We start from the raw sequence: 21,120 nt of genomic DNA, 5'->3' as shown, positions 1-21,120 counted from the left end.
TTGCTCAAGCGAAATGTTTTAACATTGACCGAAAGCTCTAATGTTGAAACTTTATAGCTGTTCTGCTGCCTCTATGCTGGTGTTAATGGTCCCACTCCCCGACTGTACTCCTCTTTTGATACTGAGCCTTTCAATTTCCGTGTCACACGCCTCAACAGGCTGACTCGTGATCACCCTGATGGATGAGCAAACGAGGAGAGAAGTTGTGAGTCTTTCACTCGAGCTAGTGGAGGTTCAGTGCCCCACAACGCCCACATGGAGCCCTCCAATCGCCTCCAGACTTTGACACATCATTTCCCCTGTGATTTGTGGCCAGATTGAGGTTGAAGGAGACAAGGAAATTTTCTGTCCTCATGAGAACAGATGGATGCTGCAGCTCTGCAGACTGAGCCGAGGGTTGTTTTTTTTCCCCTCATGATGAACCCTCCTGCTTTATAAAGGATTGGTTTCATGCTCCATTATGGACTCTTGATGACTGGCTATTACAGCACATTTTCAGAAACCTCGACCTGCCAATTTTTTTGTTCTTTTTTGGGGGGGATGGTATATAACTGACTGTTCTTTCAGGAAAGTGTTATATATTATTTTGTAAAGTACTGATCGAGTGGAAAAAGGATTTCTCATTGGTCCTCTTTGTGCTGTTTTCATGCCAGATCAAAGTTGAGAGTCTGTTTATGATCAAAGATGGTTGTAATGCCATGAAATGATGTATGATGCAACAAACATGCAACTGGTAAAGTGTGATAGGCTTGTCAGGGCAGCAAATGGTCGCCGTCTTTTTCAACCCCACTCCCACCGCACACCAAATGTTTGATCTCATCTCTGAAGAGCACAGCCTCCGGTGTCTCCCTTGGGATGTTTGATGTTGGAGATCAGAGCTTGTGGTGGTGCAGGCAGGCTGGCGGTGGGGGCTTCACCATTACCACGCGCCACATTCAATCTTCCCACCATCAGATAAATTCAAAGAATTTGCAAAACAGCACCTTCTTAAAAACCCAGACTTTCCTGCTGCCGTGTGTTATATTAGCAGCACATTATTAAAGTTTCCTGGAATAAAAGAGGAAAAAAAAAAAAGCATCTCTGGCTCTGCTGCAGTCTATCATCACCCTCTGGCTGAGAGCTGTTGTAGCATGCCTCAGATTTCTTTCACCACAGTCCGATTCTTTCTCTCTTGTATCTATTGATCTCCAGCTCTGCCCTGCCAATATCTTCTTGTCTGCGAGACCTTTCCTCGTCCTCCATCTTTTATCCATTATTCATCACTCAGCTCTTTCAGCCAGGCCCTAATACCTCTTACCTCCACATGATCGTAGGGCTGTTGTGCACCGTTTGTATTATTTCAGCCCCAGCTGTTGCTTCATTAGTAAAAATATTGAAACAGAAAAGAAGCTCATATCATTAATGCACAGTCAGTGCATTAATGCAACCAGATGAAAAGTAGAACACAATCATCATCTGGGAGCGACAAACGTCTGTTGAGTAACCTCAAGCTGAGCTGTGACGCTCCTGCAGAATTGATTACAACTTTGCCTGTGCCAGCTCAGCTTTTTCAAGGTGTGTTGGCTCAGTCACACTAGGAAGAGTGAAATTGCGTGTGTCAGTGAGCAGAGATTAAGGGTTAATCTCTGCAAATTGACTACATAGGAAGGAGGAGGACTTCACAGGAATCTTTTCATATTCGATGTATTTGAAGTGAAGGGAAGAGGCTATTGTGACTCACAAGTCTGTAATTGAAAACATAATGATTGAATTTAACTTTCATTTTCTTCCCTTATAAAGTTTCTGACTTGAAAACATCCTCTCACAGTACGAGTGCTCATATCTCCGTGGGCCCTGGAAAGATGCACTTATATGGATCCTCATTTGTTCTGTAGGAGGTTTTACTCAGACAGTTAAGCTGTATTAGTAGATGTATCAGTATCTAGCAGTGGTGAACTCTTTTCACAGTATCATGAAAACAACCCGTTTTTTGAGTTTTGATCAAAACTGATGGTCGTGTTCACTCTGTTTCATAATTTTGACTACAACCCAGGCAAATACAATTCTCTATTATTTATTAGCGAGTTGTTGTGGAAAATACAGTGGGGCCTGGTTTTCTTCTTGCAGAAGTAATCTTTCATGAGAGATGAAGAGTATAAAAATAGATCAATTTATTATGACAAAGAAATGATATACTCTTGTGAGTTTTTTTGTACTCTACACAAATAGCGCAACTCAGTGAGTCATTGGACATTCAACAAGCAGCTAGGCTTGCCTTGAACTTGAAACACTGACTGACCCATTCAGATTTCCCCAAAATAGTCAAAAAATCAGTTACAGAGGTTCTTGTGACTGAATAAGCCTCATGCACAAGTTTGCCTTCCTTCTCCAACCTAATGTAATACAATTAGTAATACAATTAGGCCCATAAAGTCCTGAACAGTAACACTATTTACCTCTTGTATACACTAATGAATTGCATTTTAAGCAGACAACCAAGATGTCATTAATCTGCAGGCTTTCACTTTTAATTCAAGAGGTTTAACAAAATTATTGCATCCTCACAACATCTAACCAAGTCAAAAACACTCTCAATAAAGTATATGTACCATTGTTAAAATCTACATGAACATAGAGGGATTACAACGGTGTGAACAAGAACAAGAAGGCCAAGTTAGCCACAAAACATCTAAAAGAGCATCCACAGTTATTAAAAAAACCCTCTTTGTACAGATATAACCAAGAAGAGAACTTTGATGCAATTTAATTAACATTGGATGAGGGGAATTTTTTATTGTAAGGTGAAGACTCTAAAAAAAATAGACAGAAGTCCCATCAGATGACCCCCAGCGAGCAAGCTATTGGCAAAAGTGGGACCAAAAAACTCCCTTTTAACAGGAAGAGACCTTCGGGAGAACCAAGCTCAGGGAGGTGCAGCTGTGTTGTGACCGGTGGGGTATGAGGGGAGAGAGACGGGACAAATAACACACAGGGAGTTAGAATATGAAATCCAAAATGGTGTATATGTATAAACAACTAGAGAGTGAAAGGAGGTGAGTGAAGAAGAGCTCATGGTCCAAAAAACACAACACATCTGTCAAACATGGTGAAGGCAATGTTATTGCAAGGGCATGCGTGGCTGCCAGTGGAACTGGGCCACTGGTGTTTATTAATGATGTGACTGCTGATAGAAGCCGCAGGATGAATTCTGAAGTGTACAGGACCCCACTCTCTGCTCAGAGTCAGCCAAATGCTGCAAAACTGATCGGACAGTCCTGTATAGTGCGAATGGATAATGACCCAAAACATACTGCAAATGCAACCCCCGAGTTTCTGAAGGTAAAGAAATGGGACATTTTTTTAATGGTTAAGTCAGTCACCTGATCTCAACCTAGCGGAGCATGCTTTTTTAGTTATCAAATACAAAAAAAATGAAGGCAGAGAGTTTCACAAACAAGCACCAACTGAAGGCGGCTGCAGTAAGGGTCTAACAGAGCATATCAAAGAAGGAAACAGTATTTGGTGATGCGAACACTCATATTTAAAATCATGTCAGTTTGCTCAGTTACTTTTAAGCCTCTGAAAAATGGAGAATTTCCTAAAACCGTTGATGCAATACTTTAAACTTTGATTGTCATATACAAAGGCAAAATAACAAAAGCTGGGTCATAGTGCTAAAAATCCGTGAACCTAACTGTATGCGGTGGTATTAGGACATAAAAATGCAGCATCATATTTAACAAAAATAAAGCTCAAATTCCATGAATTTCTGGTGATGTGCACGAGCAATCATCCTGGTAAATGGCTGCCTGGAAAAGCACCTTCAATTTTTCCTATTTAGCTGTGCAAAATGCACACGCTCAGTAACTAAGAAACAAACAGCAGAGTGTGACCTTGTGAGATTATCTGGAGTGAAAATAAATCACCACACGAAATTCGTGTAAATCATGTTTTATTCTAATGTACTCAATATATTTGTGTTTGTATTTGTCTTGTGATGTCTTGTTAAGTGAAATAATCAACTTAAAGCTTTAACTTTCTGTTTTGAAATCTTTGAAGAACAAAATCAAATCTAGTTTAGATTTGATCGCGCACGTCAACATGTATTGAGTTTGCTGAAAGAATCGTGTCACTGTTGGGTGAACTTGTTTTCGCTGATCTTTTCCTTTGAGCTCAGTGTTATTAAATGTTAAAGATGTCGTTTTCCCCACTAAGTTTCATGCAGCTTCTAATTCTAAAAGCACAGCTGTATGCACTGTTGGCATCTGGAATCTAATGCACAGTTATGTTTAAATTGGACTTTTTAGTGTAAATATGTTTTTATCGTGCTATTTTATTTTCAAATCGAATAGTTGACATTCACAGTTACAGTTTTACGATGAAACTGCAAATCTTCCTCTCTGCCTATCATTCAGCTCAAGCTGTTAAACCACAGAAAATACTGAAAGGCCACATTTAGATTTGCTCTAACATATATTCAGGTTTTATTCTGTGATTTCTGTGCACTGGTCAGGCTTCTCATGAATGTGCTTTCTCTCCCTCCACAGAGGAAGTCCCTGATCGCGACCAGTCTGATTGTGGCAGTGTCGCTCTTTGTGATGGTGGTGAACTATTCCGAGAAGCCCTCCTTCCTCTTTCAGCCTGTATTTGGCGAGACGTTGTTCTCCAAGCAGCCATACAAGCCTTACAAGCCCCACCTGGGATACGTCAGCATTCCCAAACAGGAGGTGAGAAACAAACACCTGGAACTACAGGGAAGACGCACATAGATTAAGCTGTTACATCTCACTAAGTATTCATTTATTTGTAGATGCTAGATAACATTTACACTTCTATTCTCATGTGTTTTTTCATATTATTTGCATAAAAAAATCAGAAGACTGTTATCAACGTTTTCCAAACTGTATGTAAATGTGATAAATGTTAAATTATCAACATGTGCTGATAATGGATGCTGATGATTTCCATATGAAATTAAAAAAATGCTAATTCAGTGGATTTCAAACTTTGGGGGTCAGGTGCCCCTGCAGGCGAGGTGCAGCAAACTAAGCAAAATGTATCAAGTCAAAGTAAGGGAAAAGAACACGATTGTCTTTGGGCAAAATAAACAACAAAAGATTTTGATTTAAGTAAAATGTATCTTTAATGATTTCATTTTTTAATCACTAAAGATTAACAATAGACCCACCAGGATTCAAACTCTCTGGAACAAAATGATCCCTTTTGCAACAACAACTGTGATGGCAAAGACGCCATTTCTTAAAGAACTCAAACTTCATTTTTATGTCTTTTTTAATATATTTTTTTAATTAATCTTTTATGTAACTACAGTCCCCAGTATATTTATTTCTTTACATCTATCTAGCTCTGCCTCATGTTATAGCAACCGTTACATCAAAATATGTGAAAACAATCCAGCGTGCTGCAGCACTGATTTTACATTTATTTCTATGGGGGTCAAAAGAACCCTTGGCGGTTCTAGAGTTAATAAAAAAAAATATGGCGTGTGAACTTCTTTCCAGCTTTTTAAGTTGGGAATTATTTTACTAATTAAGCTAAGTAACAAACTGATAAAATACTGACCAGTGCTGACTGTTGTACCACACAGCAGGATTTAATATTGTGTCAGTCAGTTTTGTTAAATGCCCTCAAAAACCACCAGTACTGCACCACAGTGGAGTTCAGTGACCTCAGTTAGCAGAGGTGAAGCCTTGGATTGACTTGATTGGCTCCAGCTGCTTGTGTCTGCACCCTTGCCAATCAAATTGGCCACGCCCCACACATAAACACACACACTTTTAAACCATAACAAAAGTCAAATGGTTAAGGTCAAACGTGATAAAGAGCCAAGACGTTCTCAGTAAATAACAGAATTCAGGATTTCAGTAAAAACTAACAAACAAAACCAAAGGTAAAAAAGTGAAAAATGGTCACATTTCAGCTATCAAGGCAAACTAAGAAGATTAGGAGAGTATAAGCAGATTAAAAGATGTTTTTAAATTAATGACAAAGGCGCAGGTGTAATTCTTCAATATTTAGCTTTAATGTTCCCAATATTAACAAAGTATCTTTCACATATTCTTTCACATATCTTATTTTAGAGGAAAATGTTTCTGCTGCTTATGATAAAGGCATCTCACATTTTACATAGATTTACACTGGGGGAAATAATTATCTTAATGCCCCTGAATTTGCTCACTTAAGAAGTGTAAGTGTCTCTAATTTTTATGGCAGTTTAATTTTCATTTCATCTCTTGCAGTTGGTCATCAGATTTGAACAGATCTCAGGAGTTTTTTGGCCCACTCCTCTTTACAGAAACACTTCAGAGCCTTTAGGTTTCTTGGCTGCCACTTGCCAACTCATAGCTTCAGCTACCTCCACAGATTTTCTGTAGAATTGAGGTTTGGAGACTGGCTACTCCATGACCTTGATGTGCTTCTTCTTTAGCCACTCCTTTGTTGCCTTAGCGGTATGTTTTGGGTCATTTTCATACTGGAAGACCCATCTATGACCCAGTTTGAATCTTCTGGCTGAGGAATTGAGGTACATGGTGTTAGACTGAGGGCAATTGATGTTCATTTTATATTACTTACTTTTTTGAATAATCACACCAACAGATCACAGTCACCTTCTCGTGGAGAGTTTCTTGCTTATGGTCTTTTAGCTGATTCTAGCCTTGACAGTTCTTTGGTCTTCCCCATGCTGGTGGAAGAGCTGGAAGGGAAGAAACTGATACTGTGGTCAGGTGTGCTTTACACATGAAAAAGGATAAGAGCAGGAGTAACTGACTGATTGTAATCTCTCATCTGTGTGTGCAGGAATCAGGGATTGTAGGCGATCAAATATATAATGTGTTTCTGTCTCTCTCCATTAAAATGAAACAACCATAAAATTAGTGAATGTTAATTTCTTAGTAAGTAATCACACTTACAAATTCAGCAGGGGATCAAATACTTATTTTCCCCACTGTTTTTTTTGTGTAAACATTTAATAATACAACACATTTGTAATATAATAATAATACTTCATACACGAGTAACCTTTTCTCCCGCAGTACATTTATATTCTGTAAGCATTCACCTTCACAATGAAGGTGTAGTCTATTCAAAATAGAGCACCCCCTTAAGAGTTTTCTTAATTTATTATATCAGATTCTCTGTGATGGATCTGAAAATGCTCGTTTTGATGTCCCTTGTGAGTGTTATTTATTTTTAATCCCAAACACCCGTGTCCGTGATCCCATTCTTCTGCCTTCAAACAGCTTTGTGCTGTATATTCCCTGCACAATTTATGGAAATTGAAATATCAAAGCCTTTTAATTCCCATCACATCAAAATGTAAAAACCAAGCTGTGTTTATTGTTTGGGAAGGCAGCCCGTTTAAACACAGCCCGTTGTGCTTATGCTATTGGATATTGAGTAGCCATGCTAAAAAAATGCTTTAAAAAAATGTACATTTTACTAAGCATGAATGTATGTAACATTTCCGGGTGAAAATGAGAATTCAAAATCCGATTCATGTGAAGTGGATGTCTTATATTCAGCAGGATGATACTCGCAGATTAATGCAGAGCGCCATCCTCTGCCTCTGGAGAGTTTCATCCACACAACATGGGCCCAGAGGCAATCACACTTTACGCCAGTCTCTACGTCTGCACCTCCTTCTGCCTCCAGACAAGACTGCTTAAATCACTGCCCTCTCCCCATGGAGATTTATGTAAATCATCATAAAAAGACTGGCAGCTTCTACAGAATTAGGCCTCTTTTGGCTCAAATTCCCCCACCAGTGAGTTCTCTATATCTAATCAGGAAGGCAGTGATTGGCCTGAGAATGAGTGTCAAAAGTGCTCTGCACTCTTATGAAATTTCTGACAAAGGGTGGATGAAATTGTGGAGGTCTGGTCAAGGCGATACTCCCACGCCAGGTGTCGTAAGTGATGAAGTCGGGAATGACGGCCTGCTGTGTGAAGCTGTCAGCCTCTGTTAAGTACACAGCAGCACCTTTAGAAGCTGTAGCATTTCACCTGGACAGTAAGGCACTCTCACATGATCCACAGTGAGGTGTCATTTGAAGTGTTATAAACCTCTCGCAAACATGTATAATGCATAACCCGGTAGCAGGGGTATGGCCTGCCTTATTTTATTCATTTGATTGAGTCTGTCTCCAGCTGTGATAAATTGTTCCTGCGCTGCTTTCAGGAGAAATAGAAAACATTTTTCTTGTGGCACTTTACATCCATGCGTCTGCTCCATCACAGAGCGAGGGAGAAACTCTATATTTTCATTTGGACGTGAGCATTTTAAATGCAGGCCTTTCTCACAATGTTTTCCACTGTGTATGTTTCGAAAGCGGTCTGAGTTTTGGAGCACTTTGTGGATATTAATGGACGCTAATGAGAAAGCTTCTTGTTTGTGGCCCGTGTTGCACCGGCTAATAAAATATGCATTATTGTATGTAAGTCCTATCAGCTCCTTGCAGAAAAGAGCTAGACTAAAATGGCTAGCACCAATTAAAACTTGTCTTCATAAACATCTGTTACATAACATCCAAAACCATCTGCTTTGATTGCTCAAATAATGCCTTACTTACCAAACAATTAAACCTGTGTTAGTGAAGAATTATGTGTTTCAGAGTTAGTGTTGGTGTTTAGATTAGAATGTCTGGGAAACATCTGGTAAAAATGCCTTTTTTCTTCTTTTTATTAGTTTATAATGATTAAATGTTTGTGTATTTATTTGTAGTATGCAAGTTTACCTTGTTATGAAATAGGATTTGTGATTAAATGTCAGATAAGATGTCAGAAAGACATTTACACTCTTCAATCACTTTGCTACTGGATCAAGCCTTTTGCAGTCAGAACTTCTTTAATTCATTGTAGCATAAATTCAACAAGGTGTTGGAAACATTTCTTAGAGATTTTGGTCCATATTGACATGATAGTATCATACAGTTGTAGTTATGTTGACCACACGTCTGTGATCGACTCTCCCGTTTCACTACATCTGGTGACTGTGGAGGTCATTTGAGTACAACTCATTGTCATGTTCACGGAGCCAGTTTAAGATGATTTGAGCTTTAGCTTCTATAGCAAATCTGCTTCAAGGTTTGATATGTTGTACATTCCCAGATACTCTTCTGCATAACTTGGGTTGTAATGGGTTGTAACCCCAGAGATGGTTGTGCGGGAAAATCCCATTGGATCAGCAGTTTCTGAACTCACTCAGATCAGCCAGTCTAACAACAACCATGCCACATCATTTAAATCTCCTTTCTTCTTCATTCTCATACTCAGTTTGAATTTTAGTGGGTTGCCTTGGCCTAGTTATATTAAGTTGCGGCCATGTGATTGGCTGATTAGATATTTATGCTACTGAGCAGTTGAACAGGTTTACCTCACAAAGTGGCCGGCGAGTGTAAGTTAGCTGCCGCTACTTATAAATATTGAGCCTCTAATTTGAAAGTAATTTGTAAGTTACCCAACCCAGAAAGCACTCTAGGTAGGGGAAGCAACGTAATGGTGCTGTAAACATTCATTTAGCACCATTTGTTGTTTAGACAAGGATTAATAGGATTAATTAAACATGTATAACAAAGCCTTTAATCTAGTGAGGGATGTTTGGTGACTCCTGGTCTAAAAGTTTAAAGCTTAAAATATTACAGCATGCAAGTCCACTGCCATGCTAGAAGCTCAAGGTTGTGCTTGTGGCTGTGTTGAAATAAAAAGACAATGCAGGTTTCAAGCAACATTTTTTCTAATATCCAGCAGGGGGCGACTCCTCTGGTTGGAGAAGGATGTGTGATTTCATGGTAGTTTGTGGGGGGAAAAATCCCCCCATTGCTTACTTGTTTATGACCTTGGGATACTTTGTTTTTCTTTTATGTTCTCAATCATTAAATCCAAGGATTCTTCAATATAACATCATGTTTATTTTGTGAAATATGTTCCCATGTAGAATAATGTCACAGTCACACTCATGATCAGAATTATTGTAACCATGTGCAATGATGTTGTGATTTTGTTGCCCTTGAAACAGTTGCCTCATAGACAGCGACTTGGTCTGTAATCACTTGCTGTCAGTTGCTGTCTTCAGGGTGCCTTTGTTCTTTTGAGACGGCCATAAAACAGCAATATGATGAAGGCAGTCTGCTATCAGTTTGTGATAACACAGCAATTAACTGTGATGAATTAGTTAAAATTGCAAATCTATTGCCATCTGTGTACACAGAAATCCACATTAACTACTTATATTCAGAATTCAACCAGAATCTCATAGATCTAAAGCAGAAATTCAGAGATTCCTCAACAAATAGTGACCTAGTTGGTGCAGGATTACTATTTGACTGCAAAATGACATAGGTACTTGGCAGCCTTACTGTTAAATAGGAATAAAACCAGAATGCAAGCAGTTGGCAACTAGTTAAGTTGCTTTTAGCAAAGAGACATGTCACAGGCGAGTTGTGCACATTTGCTGTTTGGAAACCTTTGCCAGTCTGTCTGTGATTTATTATAAATAGTTAAGTCTTTGATTGGAGATAGGTTGCCTCCCTCTGGGTGACCTGTGCAATCACCTGTTGATTAAAAGTGTTCGCCCAGAGGGTAAGAGTGTGGCATGCTCAAACTCTGGGCAACTAGCTGGTTACCACAACTCCTTCCAACCAGTTATTAAATGCGAAAAGATGTAATTGAATCACTGGAAGACCACCCAGTTTTCTTTGTCACAAGGAGGTTGCGGTCCTGCTTTCACTGTAGTGTGAGTGAGCCATGAAATGATAAAACTGGGTATGCTTTAGTAAGTGGATGCCCGTGCCATGCCCGTGAGTAATGTCCTAGACACTCCACCCTTTGCATGCCCAAGATGGCAACAGCCAAATGTCAGACTTGAGGTTTCAAAGCATAAGTAGTCGACAAACACAGGCACTGCATGCTCACAGTGAGAGTACTATGCTCGAAGCTATAATAGTTATTATGGTCACCACCTCACTTTTGCAGTTTCACTCTGTAAACATGCTAAAAGTAAGATGTTGGGTAATTAGCACTACATCATCAGTTATGTATAAAAAAAAAAAAAAAAAAACCCAGAACAAAAGAATAAAAGCAGTAAAACATTAAAACAAAACATCCACAGAACCTTACCTGGTGCTCTACTTGCCATGTTACTTGCCTTATATAAAACAAACTATAAGTCACTCAAGATTAACTGAACAAATAAAAAACTAAATCACTACAAAGAATCTAAAGTAATCAAAGTTTCACAAAGGTTGCCTCCCACTGGACGACCTGTGGTTATTATTAAAAGAACTCATAAATAGCTCGTACAGAACTAAACATATGAATATTTTCATGTTTAGTTAATGTACCTCTTAATCATTTATTTCTGAGAAGGGGTTTCAAATGTGAACTGTACTTTTCTCCTTTATTTTAATGTAAACGCCCCGAGAGAAGCATTTGAAATGAACCACTTTCCCCCATGGAGACAGCTGAAGCTAATTTTTTAAGCAGAAAGACTTCGAAGTCCCAGGGAGGCGTCTTACAATGAAATATTTGGCAAGTTAATGTAATAATTATTGCTTATTAATTAATCGTGTTCAGAGCATTTTAATGAACAAGCCAAGGTTAAGTTCACACCCCAGTGCTATGATTTAATGATGGCTGTGTCCCCGGCGTTAAGCCTGCTTTTTAAATAACCCACTTTATTTTTAACACGCTCATGCATTAAAAATCTAAAGCTTTGGTGAGTAGATTTCGTACTTATCAGAGTGCCCGAATTACTCGGATTATAAAAGTGCACTCTGTTTGCGATTACTGCAGGCCACACTGAAACAGCACCATCGTGAACATGGAACTGAAACATGAATCAAAGCGAGGAGAGGAAGAGGAGGAGGCCGTAACATTTTTATTGATTTATAGGGCGTAAAACTCAGATTTATTGGGAGCTAGATTCCAGTGCATACTGAATAAAAAGTGTTCCAGCGGGGTTTGTAGTTATTAGATGAGGTTTCCACTCTTCTGTAATGCACGTAAATGAAATTAGAAACAATAATGTTCACTGCTGTTTTTATTTGTGTGACTGTAAACTGCTCACATGCCTTTTTAAAAACAACGTTAAATACACCATTTTAATGGAGGAAAATTTCCTTTTGTTAATTTTCTGCTTCATATACTGTGAGCAAAACCTCCATATTTGTTTGTCACTGAGCAGCTCCACTGCAGATGGTGAAATGCCTTGCTCAGGGGCTCCATGTTGGTAGTTTTCCAGTGACAAACCCATGTGTCTCACATACAGTTAGCCAGTCAGTGCTCCCCACAGAGCCCAGCCAATCTGTGTGTGCTAAAAGGCGTGATGGAGTTATGGGCTAGGCTGAGGGGAGCGGGTGATGATGGACGAGCTGCTGACGGCTCAAGGCTGTGGTGATGTGTGTCTCAACCACCCAGTAAATGGAGACTGGATCCAGAAATCCTTTCTTAACCCATGATTGAATCCATACATGAAAGACAAGGCAATACCAGCAGCCTCAGCTGGACTTATGTATGAAAGAAACATGTCAGATAAAAAAGAAAACCAATGGTAGTTTTGTGTAGTTCCCTTTTGCAGCAACCGATCTTGTGTCGTAAGCGTGTTGTGAGTGGTGATAAGCCACGGAGCTGTAACAGTTTTTAGTGGATTGTCTTGTACGATTCTGTTTGCACTCTAAAACTCTTGTGTTTGTTGATCAAACGCCAACGAGTTTTGCGTTCGAAACCAGAGTGCATTAAAAGTGCAGCAAAAATGCGATTTGCATCCAGACCAGTGACATTACAGTTATTCTCCATTAAGCAAATGATGAACAGGGTTTAGTCGTGACACAGTGCGTTTTCTTTTCCAACTTTGCCGTGCATTCATTTACTTAAGTAAGTTTAATCTCATCAAAACAAACCAAGCATATTAGCTTCAATTAGGTAAATCTCCCATTTTGGATTCAGTGAGGGCTTTTTTCCTCGGCTGGCAAAGCGTAGCTAAGGGCTCTTACTGAAGATTCATTACCAATCCCCTTGCTCCTGTAACATATAATAAGATATATAAAAAAATATATATACAGTAACAGTAAGATAAATGACACAGCTTGCTTGCTTCTCTGTCATCCTCGCAGCTGTAACCTCTGAGGTCCCATATTCAATTAACTTAATCTATGTTAGTTCTGGGCAGTGTGACATCAGTCTTAGGGAATAAAAGAAAATTATAGAGGCCCGTAAAACCCTGATTAATATTTTTTTATGAATAATCACCAAATGCATTTTGTTTAAAGTCCCTTGCCAAAACATCACTTTAATAATATTACTGAACACATATAAAATATATCACAACTCTAACAAAACAAGACGAAACTGTGTCAAATGCATTAAAATTTCGAAGGAAACCACTTATTGAGTATTTAAAACTTATTTAATTTAATGAAAAGGAATGTACACTCATGGGCCACTTTATTAGGCACAATGAATTTGAACATGGCAAGGTTGTTGATGCCAGACGGGCTGATCTGTGTGGTTCAGAAACTGATGATCTACTGCAGGGGTGGGGAACTCCAGGCCTGCAGGTTTTAGATGTGTTCTTGATCCAACACAGCTGATTTAAATGGCTAAATGACCTCCTCAACATGTCTTATAGTTCTCCAGAGGGCTGGTAATGAACTAATCATTTGATTCAGGTGTGTTGACCCAGGGTGAGATCTAAAACCTGCAGGACACTGGCCCTTGAGGCATGGAGTCCCCCCCCCATCCCTGATCTACTGGGATAGGAAGACAAAAGTAATTAAAGGAACCACTTGTTTCTGCTGCAACAGCTAAATGGTAAGGTCAGAATTTGGTGTAAACAGCATGAAAGCACGGATCCGTCCTGCTTGTGTCAACGGTTCATCGGGGAAAAAGGGGGGTCCAACACAGTACTAGCGAAGTGTACCTTAAAAAGTGGCCAGTTTGGACGATTTAAAGACTGTATATAAAAGTCTCCTCATTTCATGTGTTTAAGGTTTTTAATGTACTTTTAATCTTTTAAAAAAATGCTGTTTAATGTGTTTTCAGGAGTTCGTTTTAGTAGAATATTTATCAGTAAGACAGCTATCAGAGAATTTTCTAACATCATTAAGATTCTGTAGGAGGACATTATTTTGTTTTGCCTCGATAATTTCAGTGTATTTAATATATTTTCCTGTCGGTTTTCATGTATTTGTATCTTCCTGGTGATGGTGCATGTAAAGACCTTGTTCTCCAGCAATAGAAGCCGGTGATAAAGCGCTGCAGTATTTCGCACTGTGATAAATTTCCTTTCTGCTTGCTGGCTGTTCTAATTATCTTGCTTTCTTGTGGCTTTATTTTATGAACTGTTCCACAGTCCTGCTGAACTTGCACTGATAGAAACTGATGAAAGTTGCTGAGTGTTGTTTGATTATTTAACTCACACAAATCAGACAACAATGCAGGCCTAAACAAACTTTCTGTAACTTCTTTGGAAGTTAAAAATGTTCAGGCTTTCCTTTGTTACTGTTAAACATTATTCTTAACCTAAGATTTGCACAAGGTAAATGAACCTGGAACCTCAAACCTAAAGGAGTCACGCCAGTGATAATAGCAGTGGCAACAAAATTAAATTTTTGGTGTTGGGTTCTTTTAAACGTGGCTTCTGTGGCATAAATTTCACAGCGTGCACAGTGGGGTTCAAAGCCAAATGACTGAAGAATGGAGAAAATGACAAGATGGCGACGTTGACTTTGAACCCTATCCTGAAAATAATCAGGCCTTGGATGGATGTCAGGAATACAAAGTCTTAATAGCAGCCCATATTTTATTTTGATGATTTGAATTGGTTTGGTAGTTTTATTGTGCTGTCTGTTTTTGTTCTGATCAAATTATTTATGTTAATAAATTTAAAATCACATTTTTCCTCAATAAAGTTTTATTACACACTAATAAACAGTGAAATATTAGATAAACTGAACTGAATTCATTTCAGGACCATGGACAGCGTACGTGTTGTTTCACAATGATCTCATGAGCTGTGCTGTTTTTAGTAGTTGAAATGCACTAATTCAGCTGCATGCCCTTTGAAAATACGTGAGATATAGATCACAGGTGCTTCTTATTTGTCTGTTACCTTCATTATCCATAATCATTGTTGATTCATTTTGGTCTTTGGTCCTTGCTATGAAAATGTGTGATGGGAGAGGCTGGAAGTCTAAATCTGGAAGCAAAAAATAAAGGACTGATAAGGACCTCAATCAGTAGCCTTGACAGGTGCTCTGCAAGTTCCCTTAAAGTTCTAACGGACTTGCTTCCTCTCCTCCAGCCCTTGAAGCTGAACTGCGAACTGTGCAGCATCGTGTCCAGCTCTGGTCAGATGCTGGGCCAGGGTGCCGGCCCGCAGATAGATCGTTCTCCCTGCATCTGGCGGATGAACAACGCACCCACACGGGGGTTTGAGAACGATGTGGGCCGACGCACGACTCTGAGGGTCGTCTCTCATACCAGCGTTCCCCTGCTGCTGCAGAAGCCCCAGTACTTCTTCGGCCAGGCCAACGACACGGTCTACGTTGTGTGGGGGCCGCTCCGGAACATGAGGAAAGACGGGAAAGGCATTGTGTACAACATGCTGCGGCAGGCGTCGGAAAACTACCCTCACGCCCGCATCTACGTCACCACAGAGGACAGGATGAACCACTGCGACATGGTCTTTAAGAAGGAGACAGGAAGAGACAGGTGAGTCAAACTGCAATTGCCCTGTTTTTGTTTTTGGCACAGCATCACTGAATTCCACAGCAGACCTCCACTTTTTCACTCTGACAGATTTGCTGCTCAGCACTTTGACATCTACCCCTCTGTTTGTTGCTATAATATTGATCTTATCAGTACTGATGGTCTGTTCATTGCTCTGTGCTTTTCTTGTCTCAAATCTTCCCTCTCACGAGGCTTCATCAAAGTGAGTTACTTAATTTTGCCTCTAAAGAGGCTCTGCATGGCACTGGGGGCCATTTTTTGAAAAATGAGCTCTTACACAGCGCCTTAGAAGTGTGCTGTGCCTGGGTTATAGGCATCAGCCAAATGCTGGTCTGGGAGAAATCTGGTTAATGAGGTAGCATGATTCTGGCAGTCTCTCTAAGCACCCCCAGACACAGCTGGTCTCACAACTTCTCCGACAGCGTCTTGGCACATTCTGAAAAGCAGTGAATTGATTTAAGTTGCAGATCAGTGAAAGTTTTTGGGGACATTTTACTACAACTTGTGTTAAAACTGCAAACCGCAACTTAAAGACAGGCTCACCTGGTTATTTTTTTTCTGTCAATTCCCCAAAGAGAATTGCAGGTTAATGAATATGAGACCAAAGCTCGAGGCCTGCTTTTCTTTAGGACGAACTTAATTTCTCAGATTAGTCTCTGCTCATTTCCGCAGCGCTCTATACCTCTGCCTCGCCCACATGTCATCAAGACCTGCCTTAACTTCTTAAGAGGATTAACGTGTTTGGTAATGGGCGTAGCATCCATTCCATTTCGGCTCCATTGTCTCGCTGTTATTCATGATGGCAGGGTTAACACTGAATTTCATGTAGAGCGTCCATGTTCAGCTTGGCTCAGCTGTTGCGAAGGCCCACAAAGCACAGATAGAGGCGTGGGATTAGGGAGGGATGCTCGGGGAGAAGAATCTCATTACGCAACATAATGCTCCTGGGTGAGATGCAGCACTTCAGTCGTTACTGATTGGTATCACAGACCAAACTCAATGTGTAACAAGAACCCCGTCAAATGAAAATGTGATGAGCACTGAGAGGTTCGTCTGTATGTTTGTCTATCATTTTTTTGTGCTTGCCTCAAACTTTGCTGCACTTATTTCAGTATTTTAATGTAATCAGAGGTAGTGAAGGGGATAATTGCTGTTATGTTGAAATAATACACTAAGGCACTGCTCTGAAATTCTTTATTTCACTCAGACATGAAATATCCATAAAAACATGGTCCTTTCCTTCTCTTATCCACGCAAACTACATTTATTAATGTCTACAGCAATATGATAACTCTTAAAATGCCACAGCAGCTTGTCTGCCATTACCTTGTAATTTGTGCGTGTCTGTGTTTGCTGGTTTACTGTCACTGCTTTCTGCATGCGGGGATAATCATCAGCTTGGCAAAGATGGAACACTGATCGAACACAACTCTAATTATCCAGATTGCCGCAAGCAGCCTAGGAGACGTGCCGTCCCAGCTTCGACTTGCTTACTTGATCAAGGGGAGAGAGGCGTCAGCGCTGACTGATTAGCCAGCCAACCGTGTAACTGTCTCTCAGCCTGTCAGGAAGCTCAGTCATCTCTGGACAGAGGAAATTAAACTGTGGGGTAATTAGAAAAGAGGTTATGATAATCTAAATGGAGCTACAGTGAAGACCACCTCAATTAAGCTGATTTAAGTCAGGAGCAGGTCAAAAGGAGGTGCAGACCACGTCACGACCAGGATCACAGTGTGAGACAGCGGCTGGCATAATGCGCCATGTTCTTAGTCTTTAGTTTTTTCCCGCGCCTTTGATGCTTATCTTCCCTGTTTGTCTTTTGTGCCCCGCCCTCATTAGTTTCATCCATCATCTCTCTGTCTTCCTAATCCTGTCTCTCCCTCTATCAGTTTGGCTGTTTGTTGTTCCATGCATTTTCTGATTTGTTTGTGCATTGGACTCTGTATTTATCTGGACTGCAGTAAGACTGTAGTCTGTCCTTATTGGCTTTATTAACACTCGCTTTTTGCTGGTTATGCTCCTGCTTTTGTCTTTGTTTAGGTCTTTCTTTTGATAAACATATAAGAAAGAAGATATTAGGAAACCAACGATGTGCTAAAGCTGAGCAGACTCTGTTTATATGAGATCGTTTGCATAGTTAAGTGTAGATGAGAAATTCAAAATCTTCTAAAGTTGTCGGCCCCGTTATTTACTAAGCGTATACTGTTTCTTTGTTATAGTTAAGTGAGCACGTATAGACCCTCTTTAATGTTGTTTCTGTGTCTGAGCCTCGCAGATATATGTTAACTGAGGCTCTCCTCTTCTTCTTCAGCATGCTGCAAAGTCGTTTCCCTTGTTTGTTAAACAGACTCAAGTCCTTAAACCATCTACTTGTCATTCTACAACAGTACAGCTTTTATTAGCACTATTCATGTGTAGCACACCTTTAAGCTAAGCTTTTAAAATCTCATGGTATACATTACAGCCTCCGGGCTCACAATGTCCAGGACACCAAATGTTTTACGCTTCAGAAAAGACGAATCGCTCCTAGATTAGGGCTATTTTTTCAGTAAAATAATTCACCCCTCAGACAGCAGCAACCTGGATGCGTTGTTGTGGATCGGGTCACTGCAGGCAGTCTGTTGGCTGCATTTTTGGGCCTGACTAGCACATCCATGGAAATGTGACACATTTTCTCAATGCAGCCCACACCTATTGTGATTGCGATTGTGTACTGTGGATTCCTCCTATGAATTTAGGGTTATTTTTGCCACAGTTTTTGAATGCGTCAGCCAGAGGATTGCCTCGATATAAAAGCCATAGCCTCAACATAAGGACTCACAGATGTCAGCAAAGTCCTAAGGGGGAGATTGCTGAAACTATTAGAATGATTGTGATGGAAAGCACAAAGACATAGTGGCTGGTATAAAACACTGTGACATGAGCACAAGGTAATTAACACATAAAAAACCATGCAGAACCATTAATGATGGTAATGATGGCGACCGCTCACGGCGGCCAAGATTCACTGCAGAAGTCAAAATCAGTTGTTAGTCTAACAATAACTCTGTAGATGATCACCAGGTGGCAAATCATTATCATCCATTTTCTTAACCCCTTATGTTACTGAGTAAATATTCAGTTAAACTTTAGAAATAAAAATAAAATGAATTTTTCTGTAGTGAGGTGTCACACTGGAACATTCAGCTTTTCTAGTATCCACGCCGTACACGTTGACAGTTTTTTGCCATATAAACAAACTCAAAAATTGTGCACGTGGACTGGATTGAGGACAGAGTCGATTGTCTATTGTCGCAGAACATGTTCCTCAAAGAAAATTCAAAGAGCTGCTCACAGCTTGAAAGAGAGTACAAATGAATTGTGGTGAAGCAGCAATATATCAGGGAGTAAACAAATATAAATGTTTGGGGAAAAAATAAACTAATTTGTTCTTTTAGGATGTGCTGAGATGTGGAACATTCTGAGAGAGCTTCATTTTAATCCAATTATTGACACAAAAGACAAGTGAGTACATATTAATAAATCAAAAAATCTTCTCACAGAAAAGTATCTGTGGCTCACTCTGTTGTCTCAAGTCTAATGGCATGGTGACGTCTTGGGTTCAAATCAAGTCAAGACCATTAGTGTCCTCCGTGTCTCTCTCCTCATCATTCCTCTTCTGAGAACTAAGAGGTAATGAAGATAATCTAAAAGCGATAAACAGGAAATGGCCAATCCAGCCTCTCTTTGGAGCCATGATAATGAACAGTCCTGCACGTGAATGTATTTGACAGCCACTTAAACATATGATTCATAATTGCGCACTGCGGCTGGAAGTTGCACGGCTGAGGCTCGGTGTTATCAGCACCACCTCCTGAGCTGCAGTTGCCGGCTGTCGGAGCGTATCGGCACTGGCCTGTTAGCGGCGGTAGATAACGGGCCTGACGACGACACAGGACTTTAATCACACTGTCACTTTATAGCACTGCCACCTAGGCCTGCGTGACCTGGGTCTCTGCTTCCCGGCCAGCTGCTCCTTCATAGCACCACCGTGTGTTTCTGTTCAAATGTGTGTGGAAGTAGATTGTGAAATGAATGTGTGAGTTTTCACAAGCGTGTCACCACCCTTCTGTTTATGATAGTGTGAGCACTGTTCTTTCTTCCTGTGAGTCTTTATTGCCTAATGCTGCAGACTTGGCTCAGGTGGCAGAGCGGGTGGTGCACTGCTCCCAGGTGGCTTGGTGGTTTGATCGCTGGGAGCAGCATGGGCCACAGACATCTTTGAAGGCCAAGCTCCTCCTGATGGCAAGAAGACGTCTTACTTGGCAGCTCTACTGCCATTTGTGAGTGACTGAGAATATTAAAAAGTACTTTATAGACATGCTTTAAATGTGTACAGTCACAACTGTATTTCTTTTAGCTGTGAAACATCTTAAAGATCAGACATATTTCAGCTTTTGAAAATGCTAATCTGACTTAAAAAAAAAGTAACACATAATCAGCCAGAGTTTTATATAGTGTCTTCAATGGTTAAAAATACTGCAGCTATTTTTCTAACAAGTAGAAAGATAATGGAGCACATTACGGCAGAGCTGGCCTCTGTTGGCTGCCAGTACAATTTAAAGTCAGTATAAAAATTATAGTTAATGCTCATCAGCCTTGACATAGTGAAATCCCAAGATGCCTTTCTGAATTGTTGTGCTCGAGCTTGTCAAACCAGCATCTGGTGAGTGTGCAGGAAGTCGACCTGAGGTGTCAGAAGGTTGAGCTGTCTGTATGAAGACAACAGCTACTTTTGACTGCTCCTTCAGAAGAAGTCACCACAGCGGGTAGCTCTGCATGTTTAATTTGGTGGTTTTTACCTCGATGCCCTTCCTGAATCAAACCCAAAGGAAATTTGTGTTTTACCCCTAGATCGAACCGGGGATCTTGTGTGACAACAGAAATGCAACCAACGACTTTCTTAAATAATAACAATCAATCCAGTAATTGTTACATTTTTCAGAACTGCATTGGATGTTTTGGGGTTTTTTTGTAGTCTGACCTTTTGTTAAAACCAGTGACTCCTAATTTCTTTGAAGCAGAACTCAGAATGTAAACTCCTTGAATTAGAAATTCATTGCAGTGTTGTTTTAAACTGTCAGTCTTTTCCAAGTTGTTGACACACACACACACACACACACACACACACACACACACACACACACACACACACACACACACACACACACACACACACACACACACACACACACACACACACACACACACACACACACACACACACACACACACACACACACACACACACACACACACACACACACACACACACACGAAATCACACTGGATGTGATGGAAACATCTATTTAAAACAAAGTCGTACAGTGAAAGGTCTTCCACGGTAACCTATGAA

General features: G+C 40.2%; 1 protein-coding gene across 1 annotated transcript in view; it reads left to right on the top strand.

Moving 5' to 3' along the window:
- Positions 1-21,120, top strand: part of st6galnac3 (ST6 (alpha-N-acetyl-neuraminyl-2,3-beta-galactosyl-1,3)-N-acetylgalactosaminide alpha-2,6-sialyltransferase 3) — a 102,910-nt gene that overhangs the window by 28,879 nt on the left and 52,911 nt on the right. The window contains exons 2-3 of the mRNA XM_031731141.2: positions 4,527-4,706; positions 15,298-15,707. Of these exons, the coding sequence (XP_031587001.2) occupies positions 4,527-4,706; positions 15,298-15,707 (590 nt within the window). The remainder of the gene's footprint in view (positions 1-4,526; positions 4,707-15,297; positions 15,708-21,120) is intronic.

This window comes from Oreochromis aureus, linkage group 18, assembly GCF_013358895.1.
Source record: "Oreochromis aureus strain Israel breed Guangdong linkage group 18, ZZ_aureus, whole genome shotgun sequence".
NCBI lineage: Eukaryota > Metazoa > Chordata > Actinopteri > Cichliformes > Cichlidae > Oreochromis > Oreochromis aureus.
This window is presented reverse-complemented; position numbering and strand designations above follow the sequence as displayed.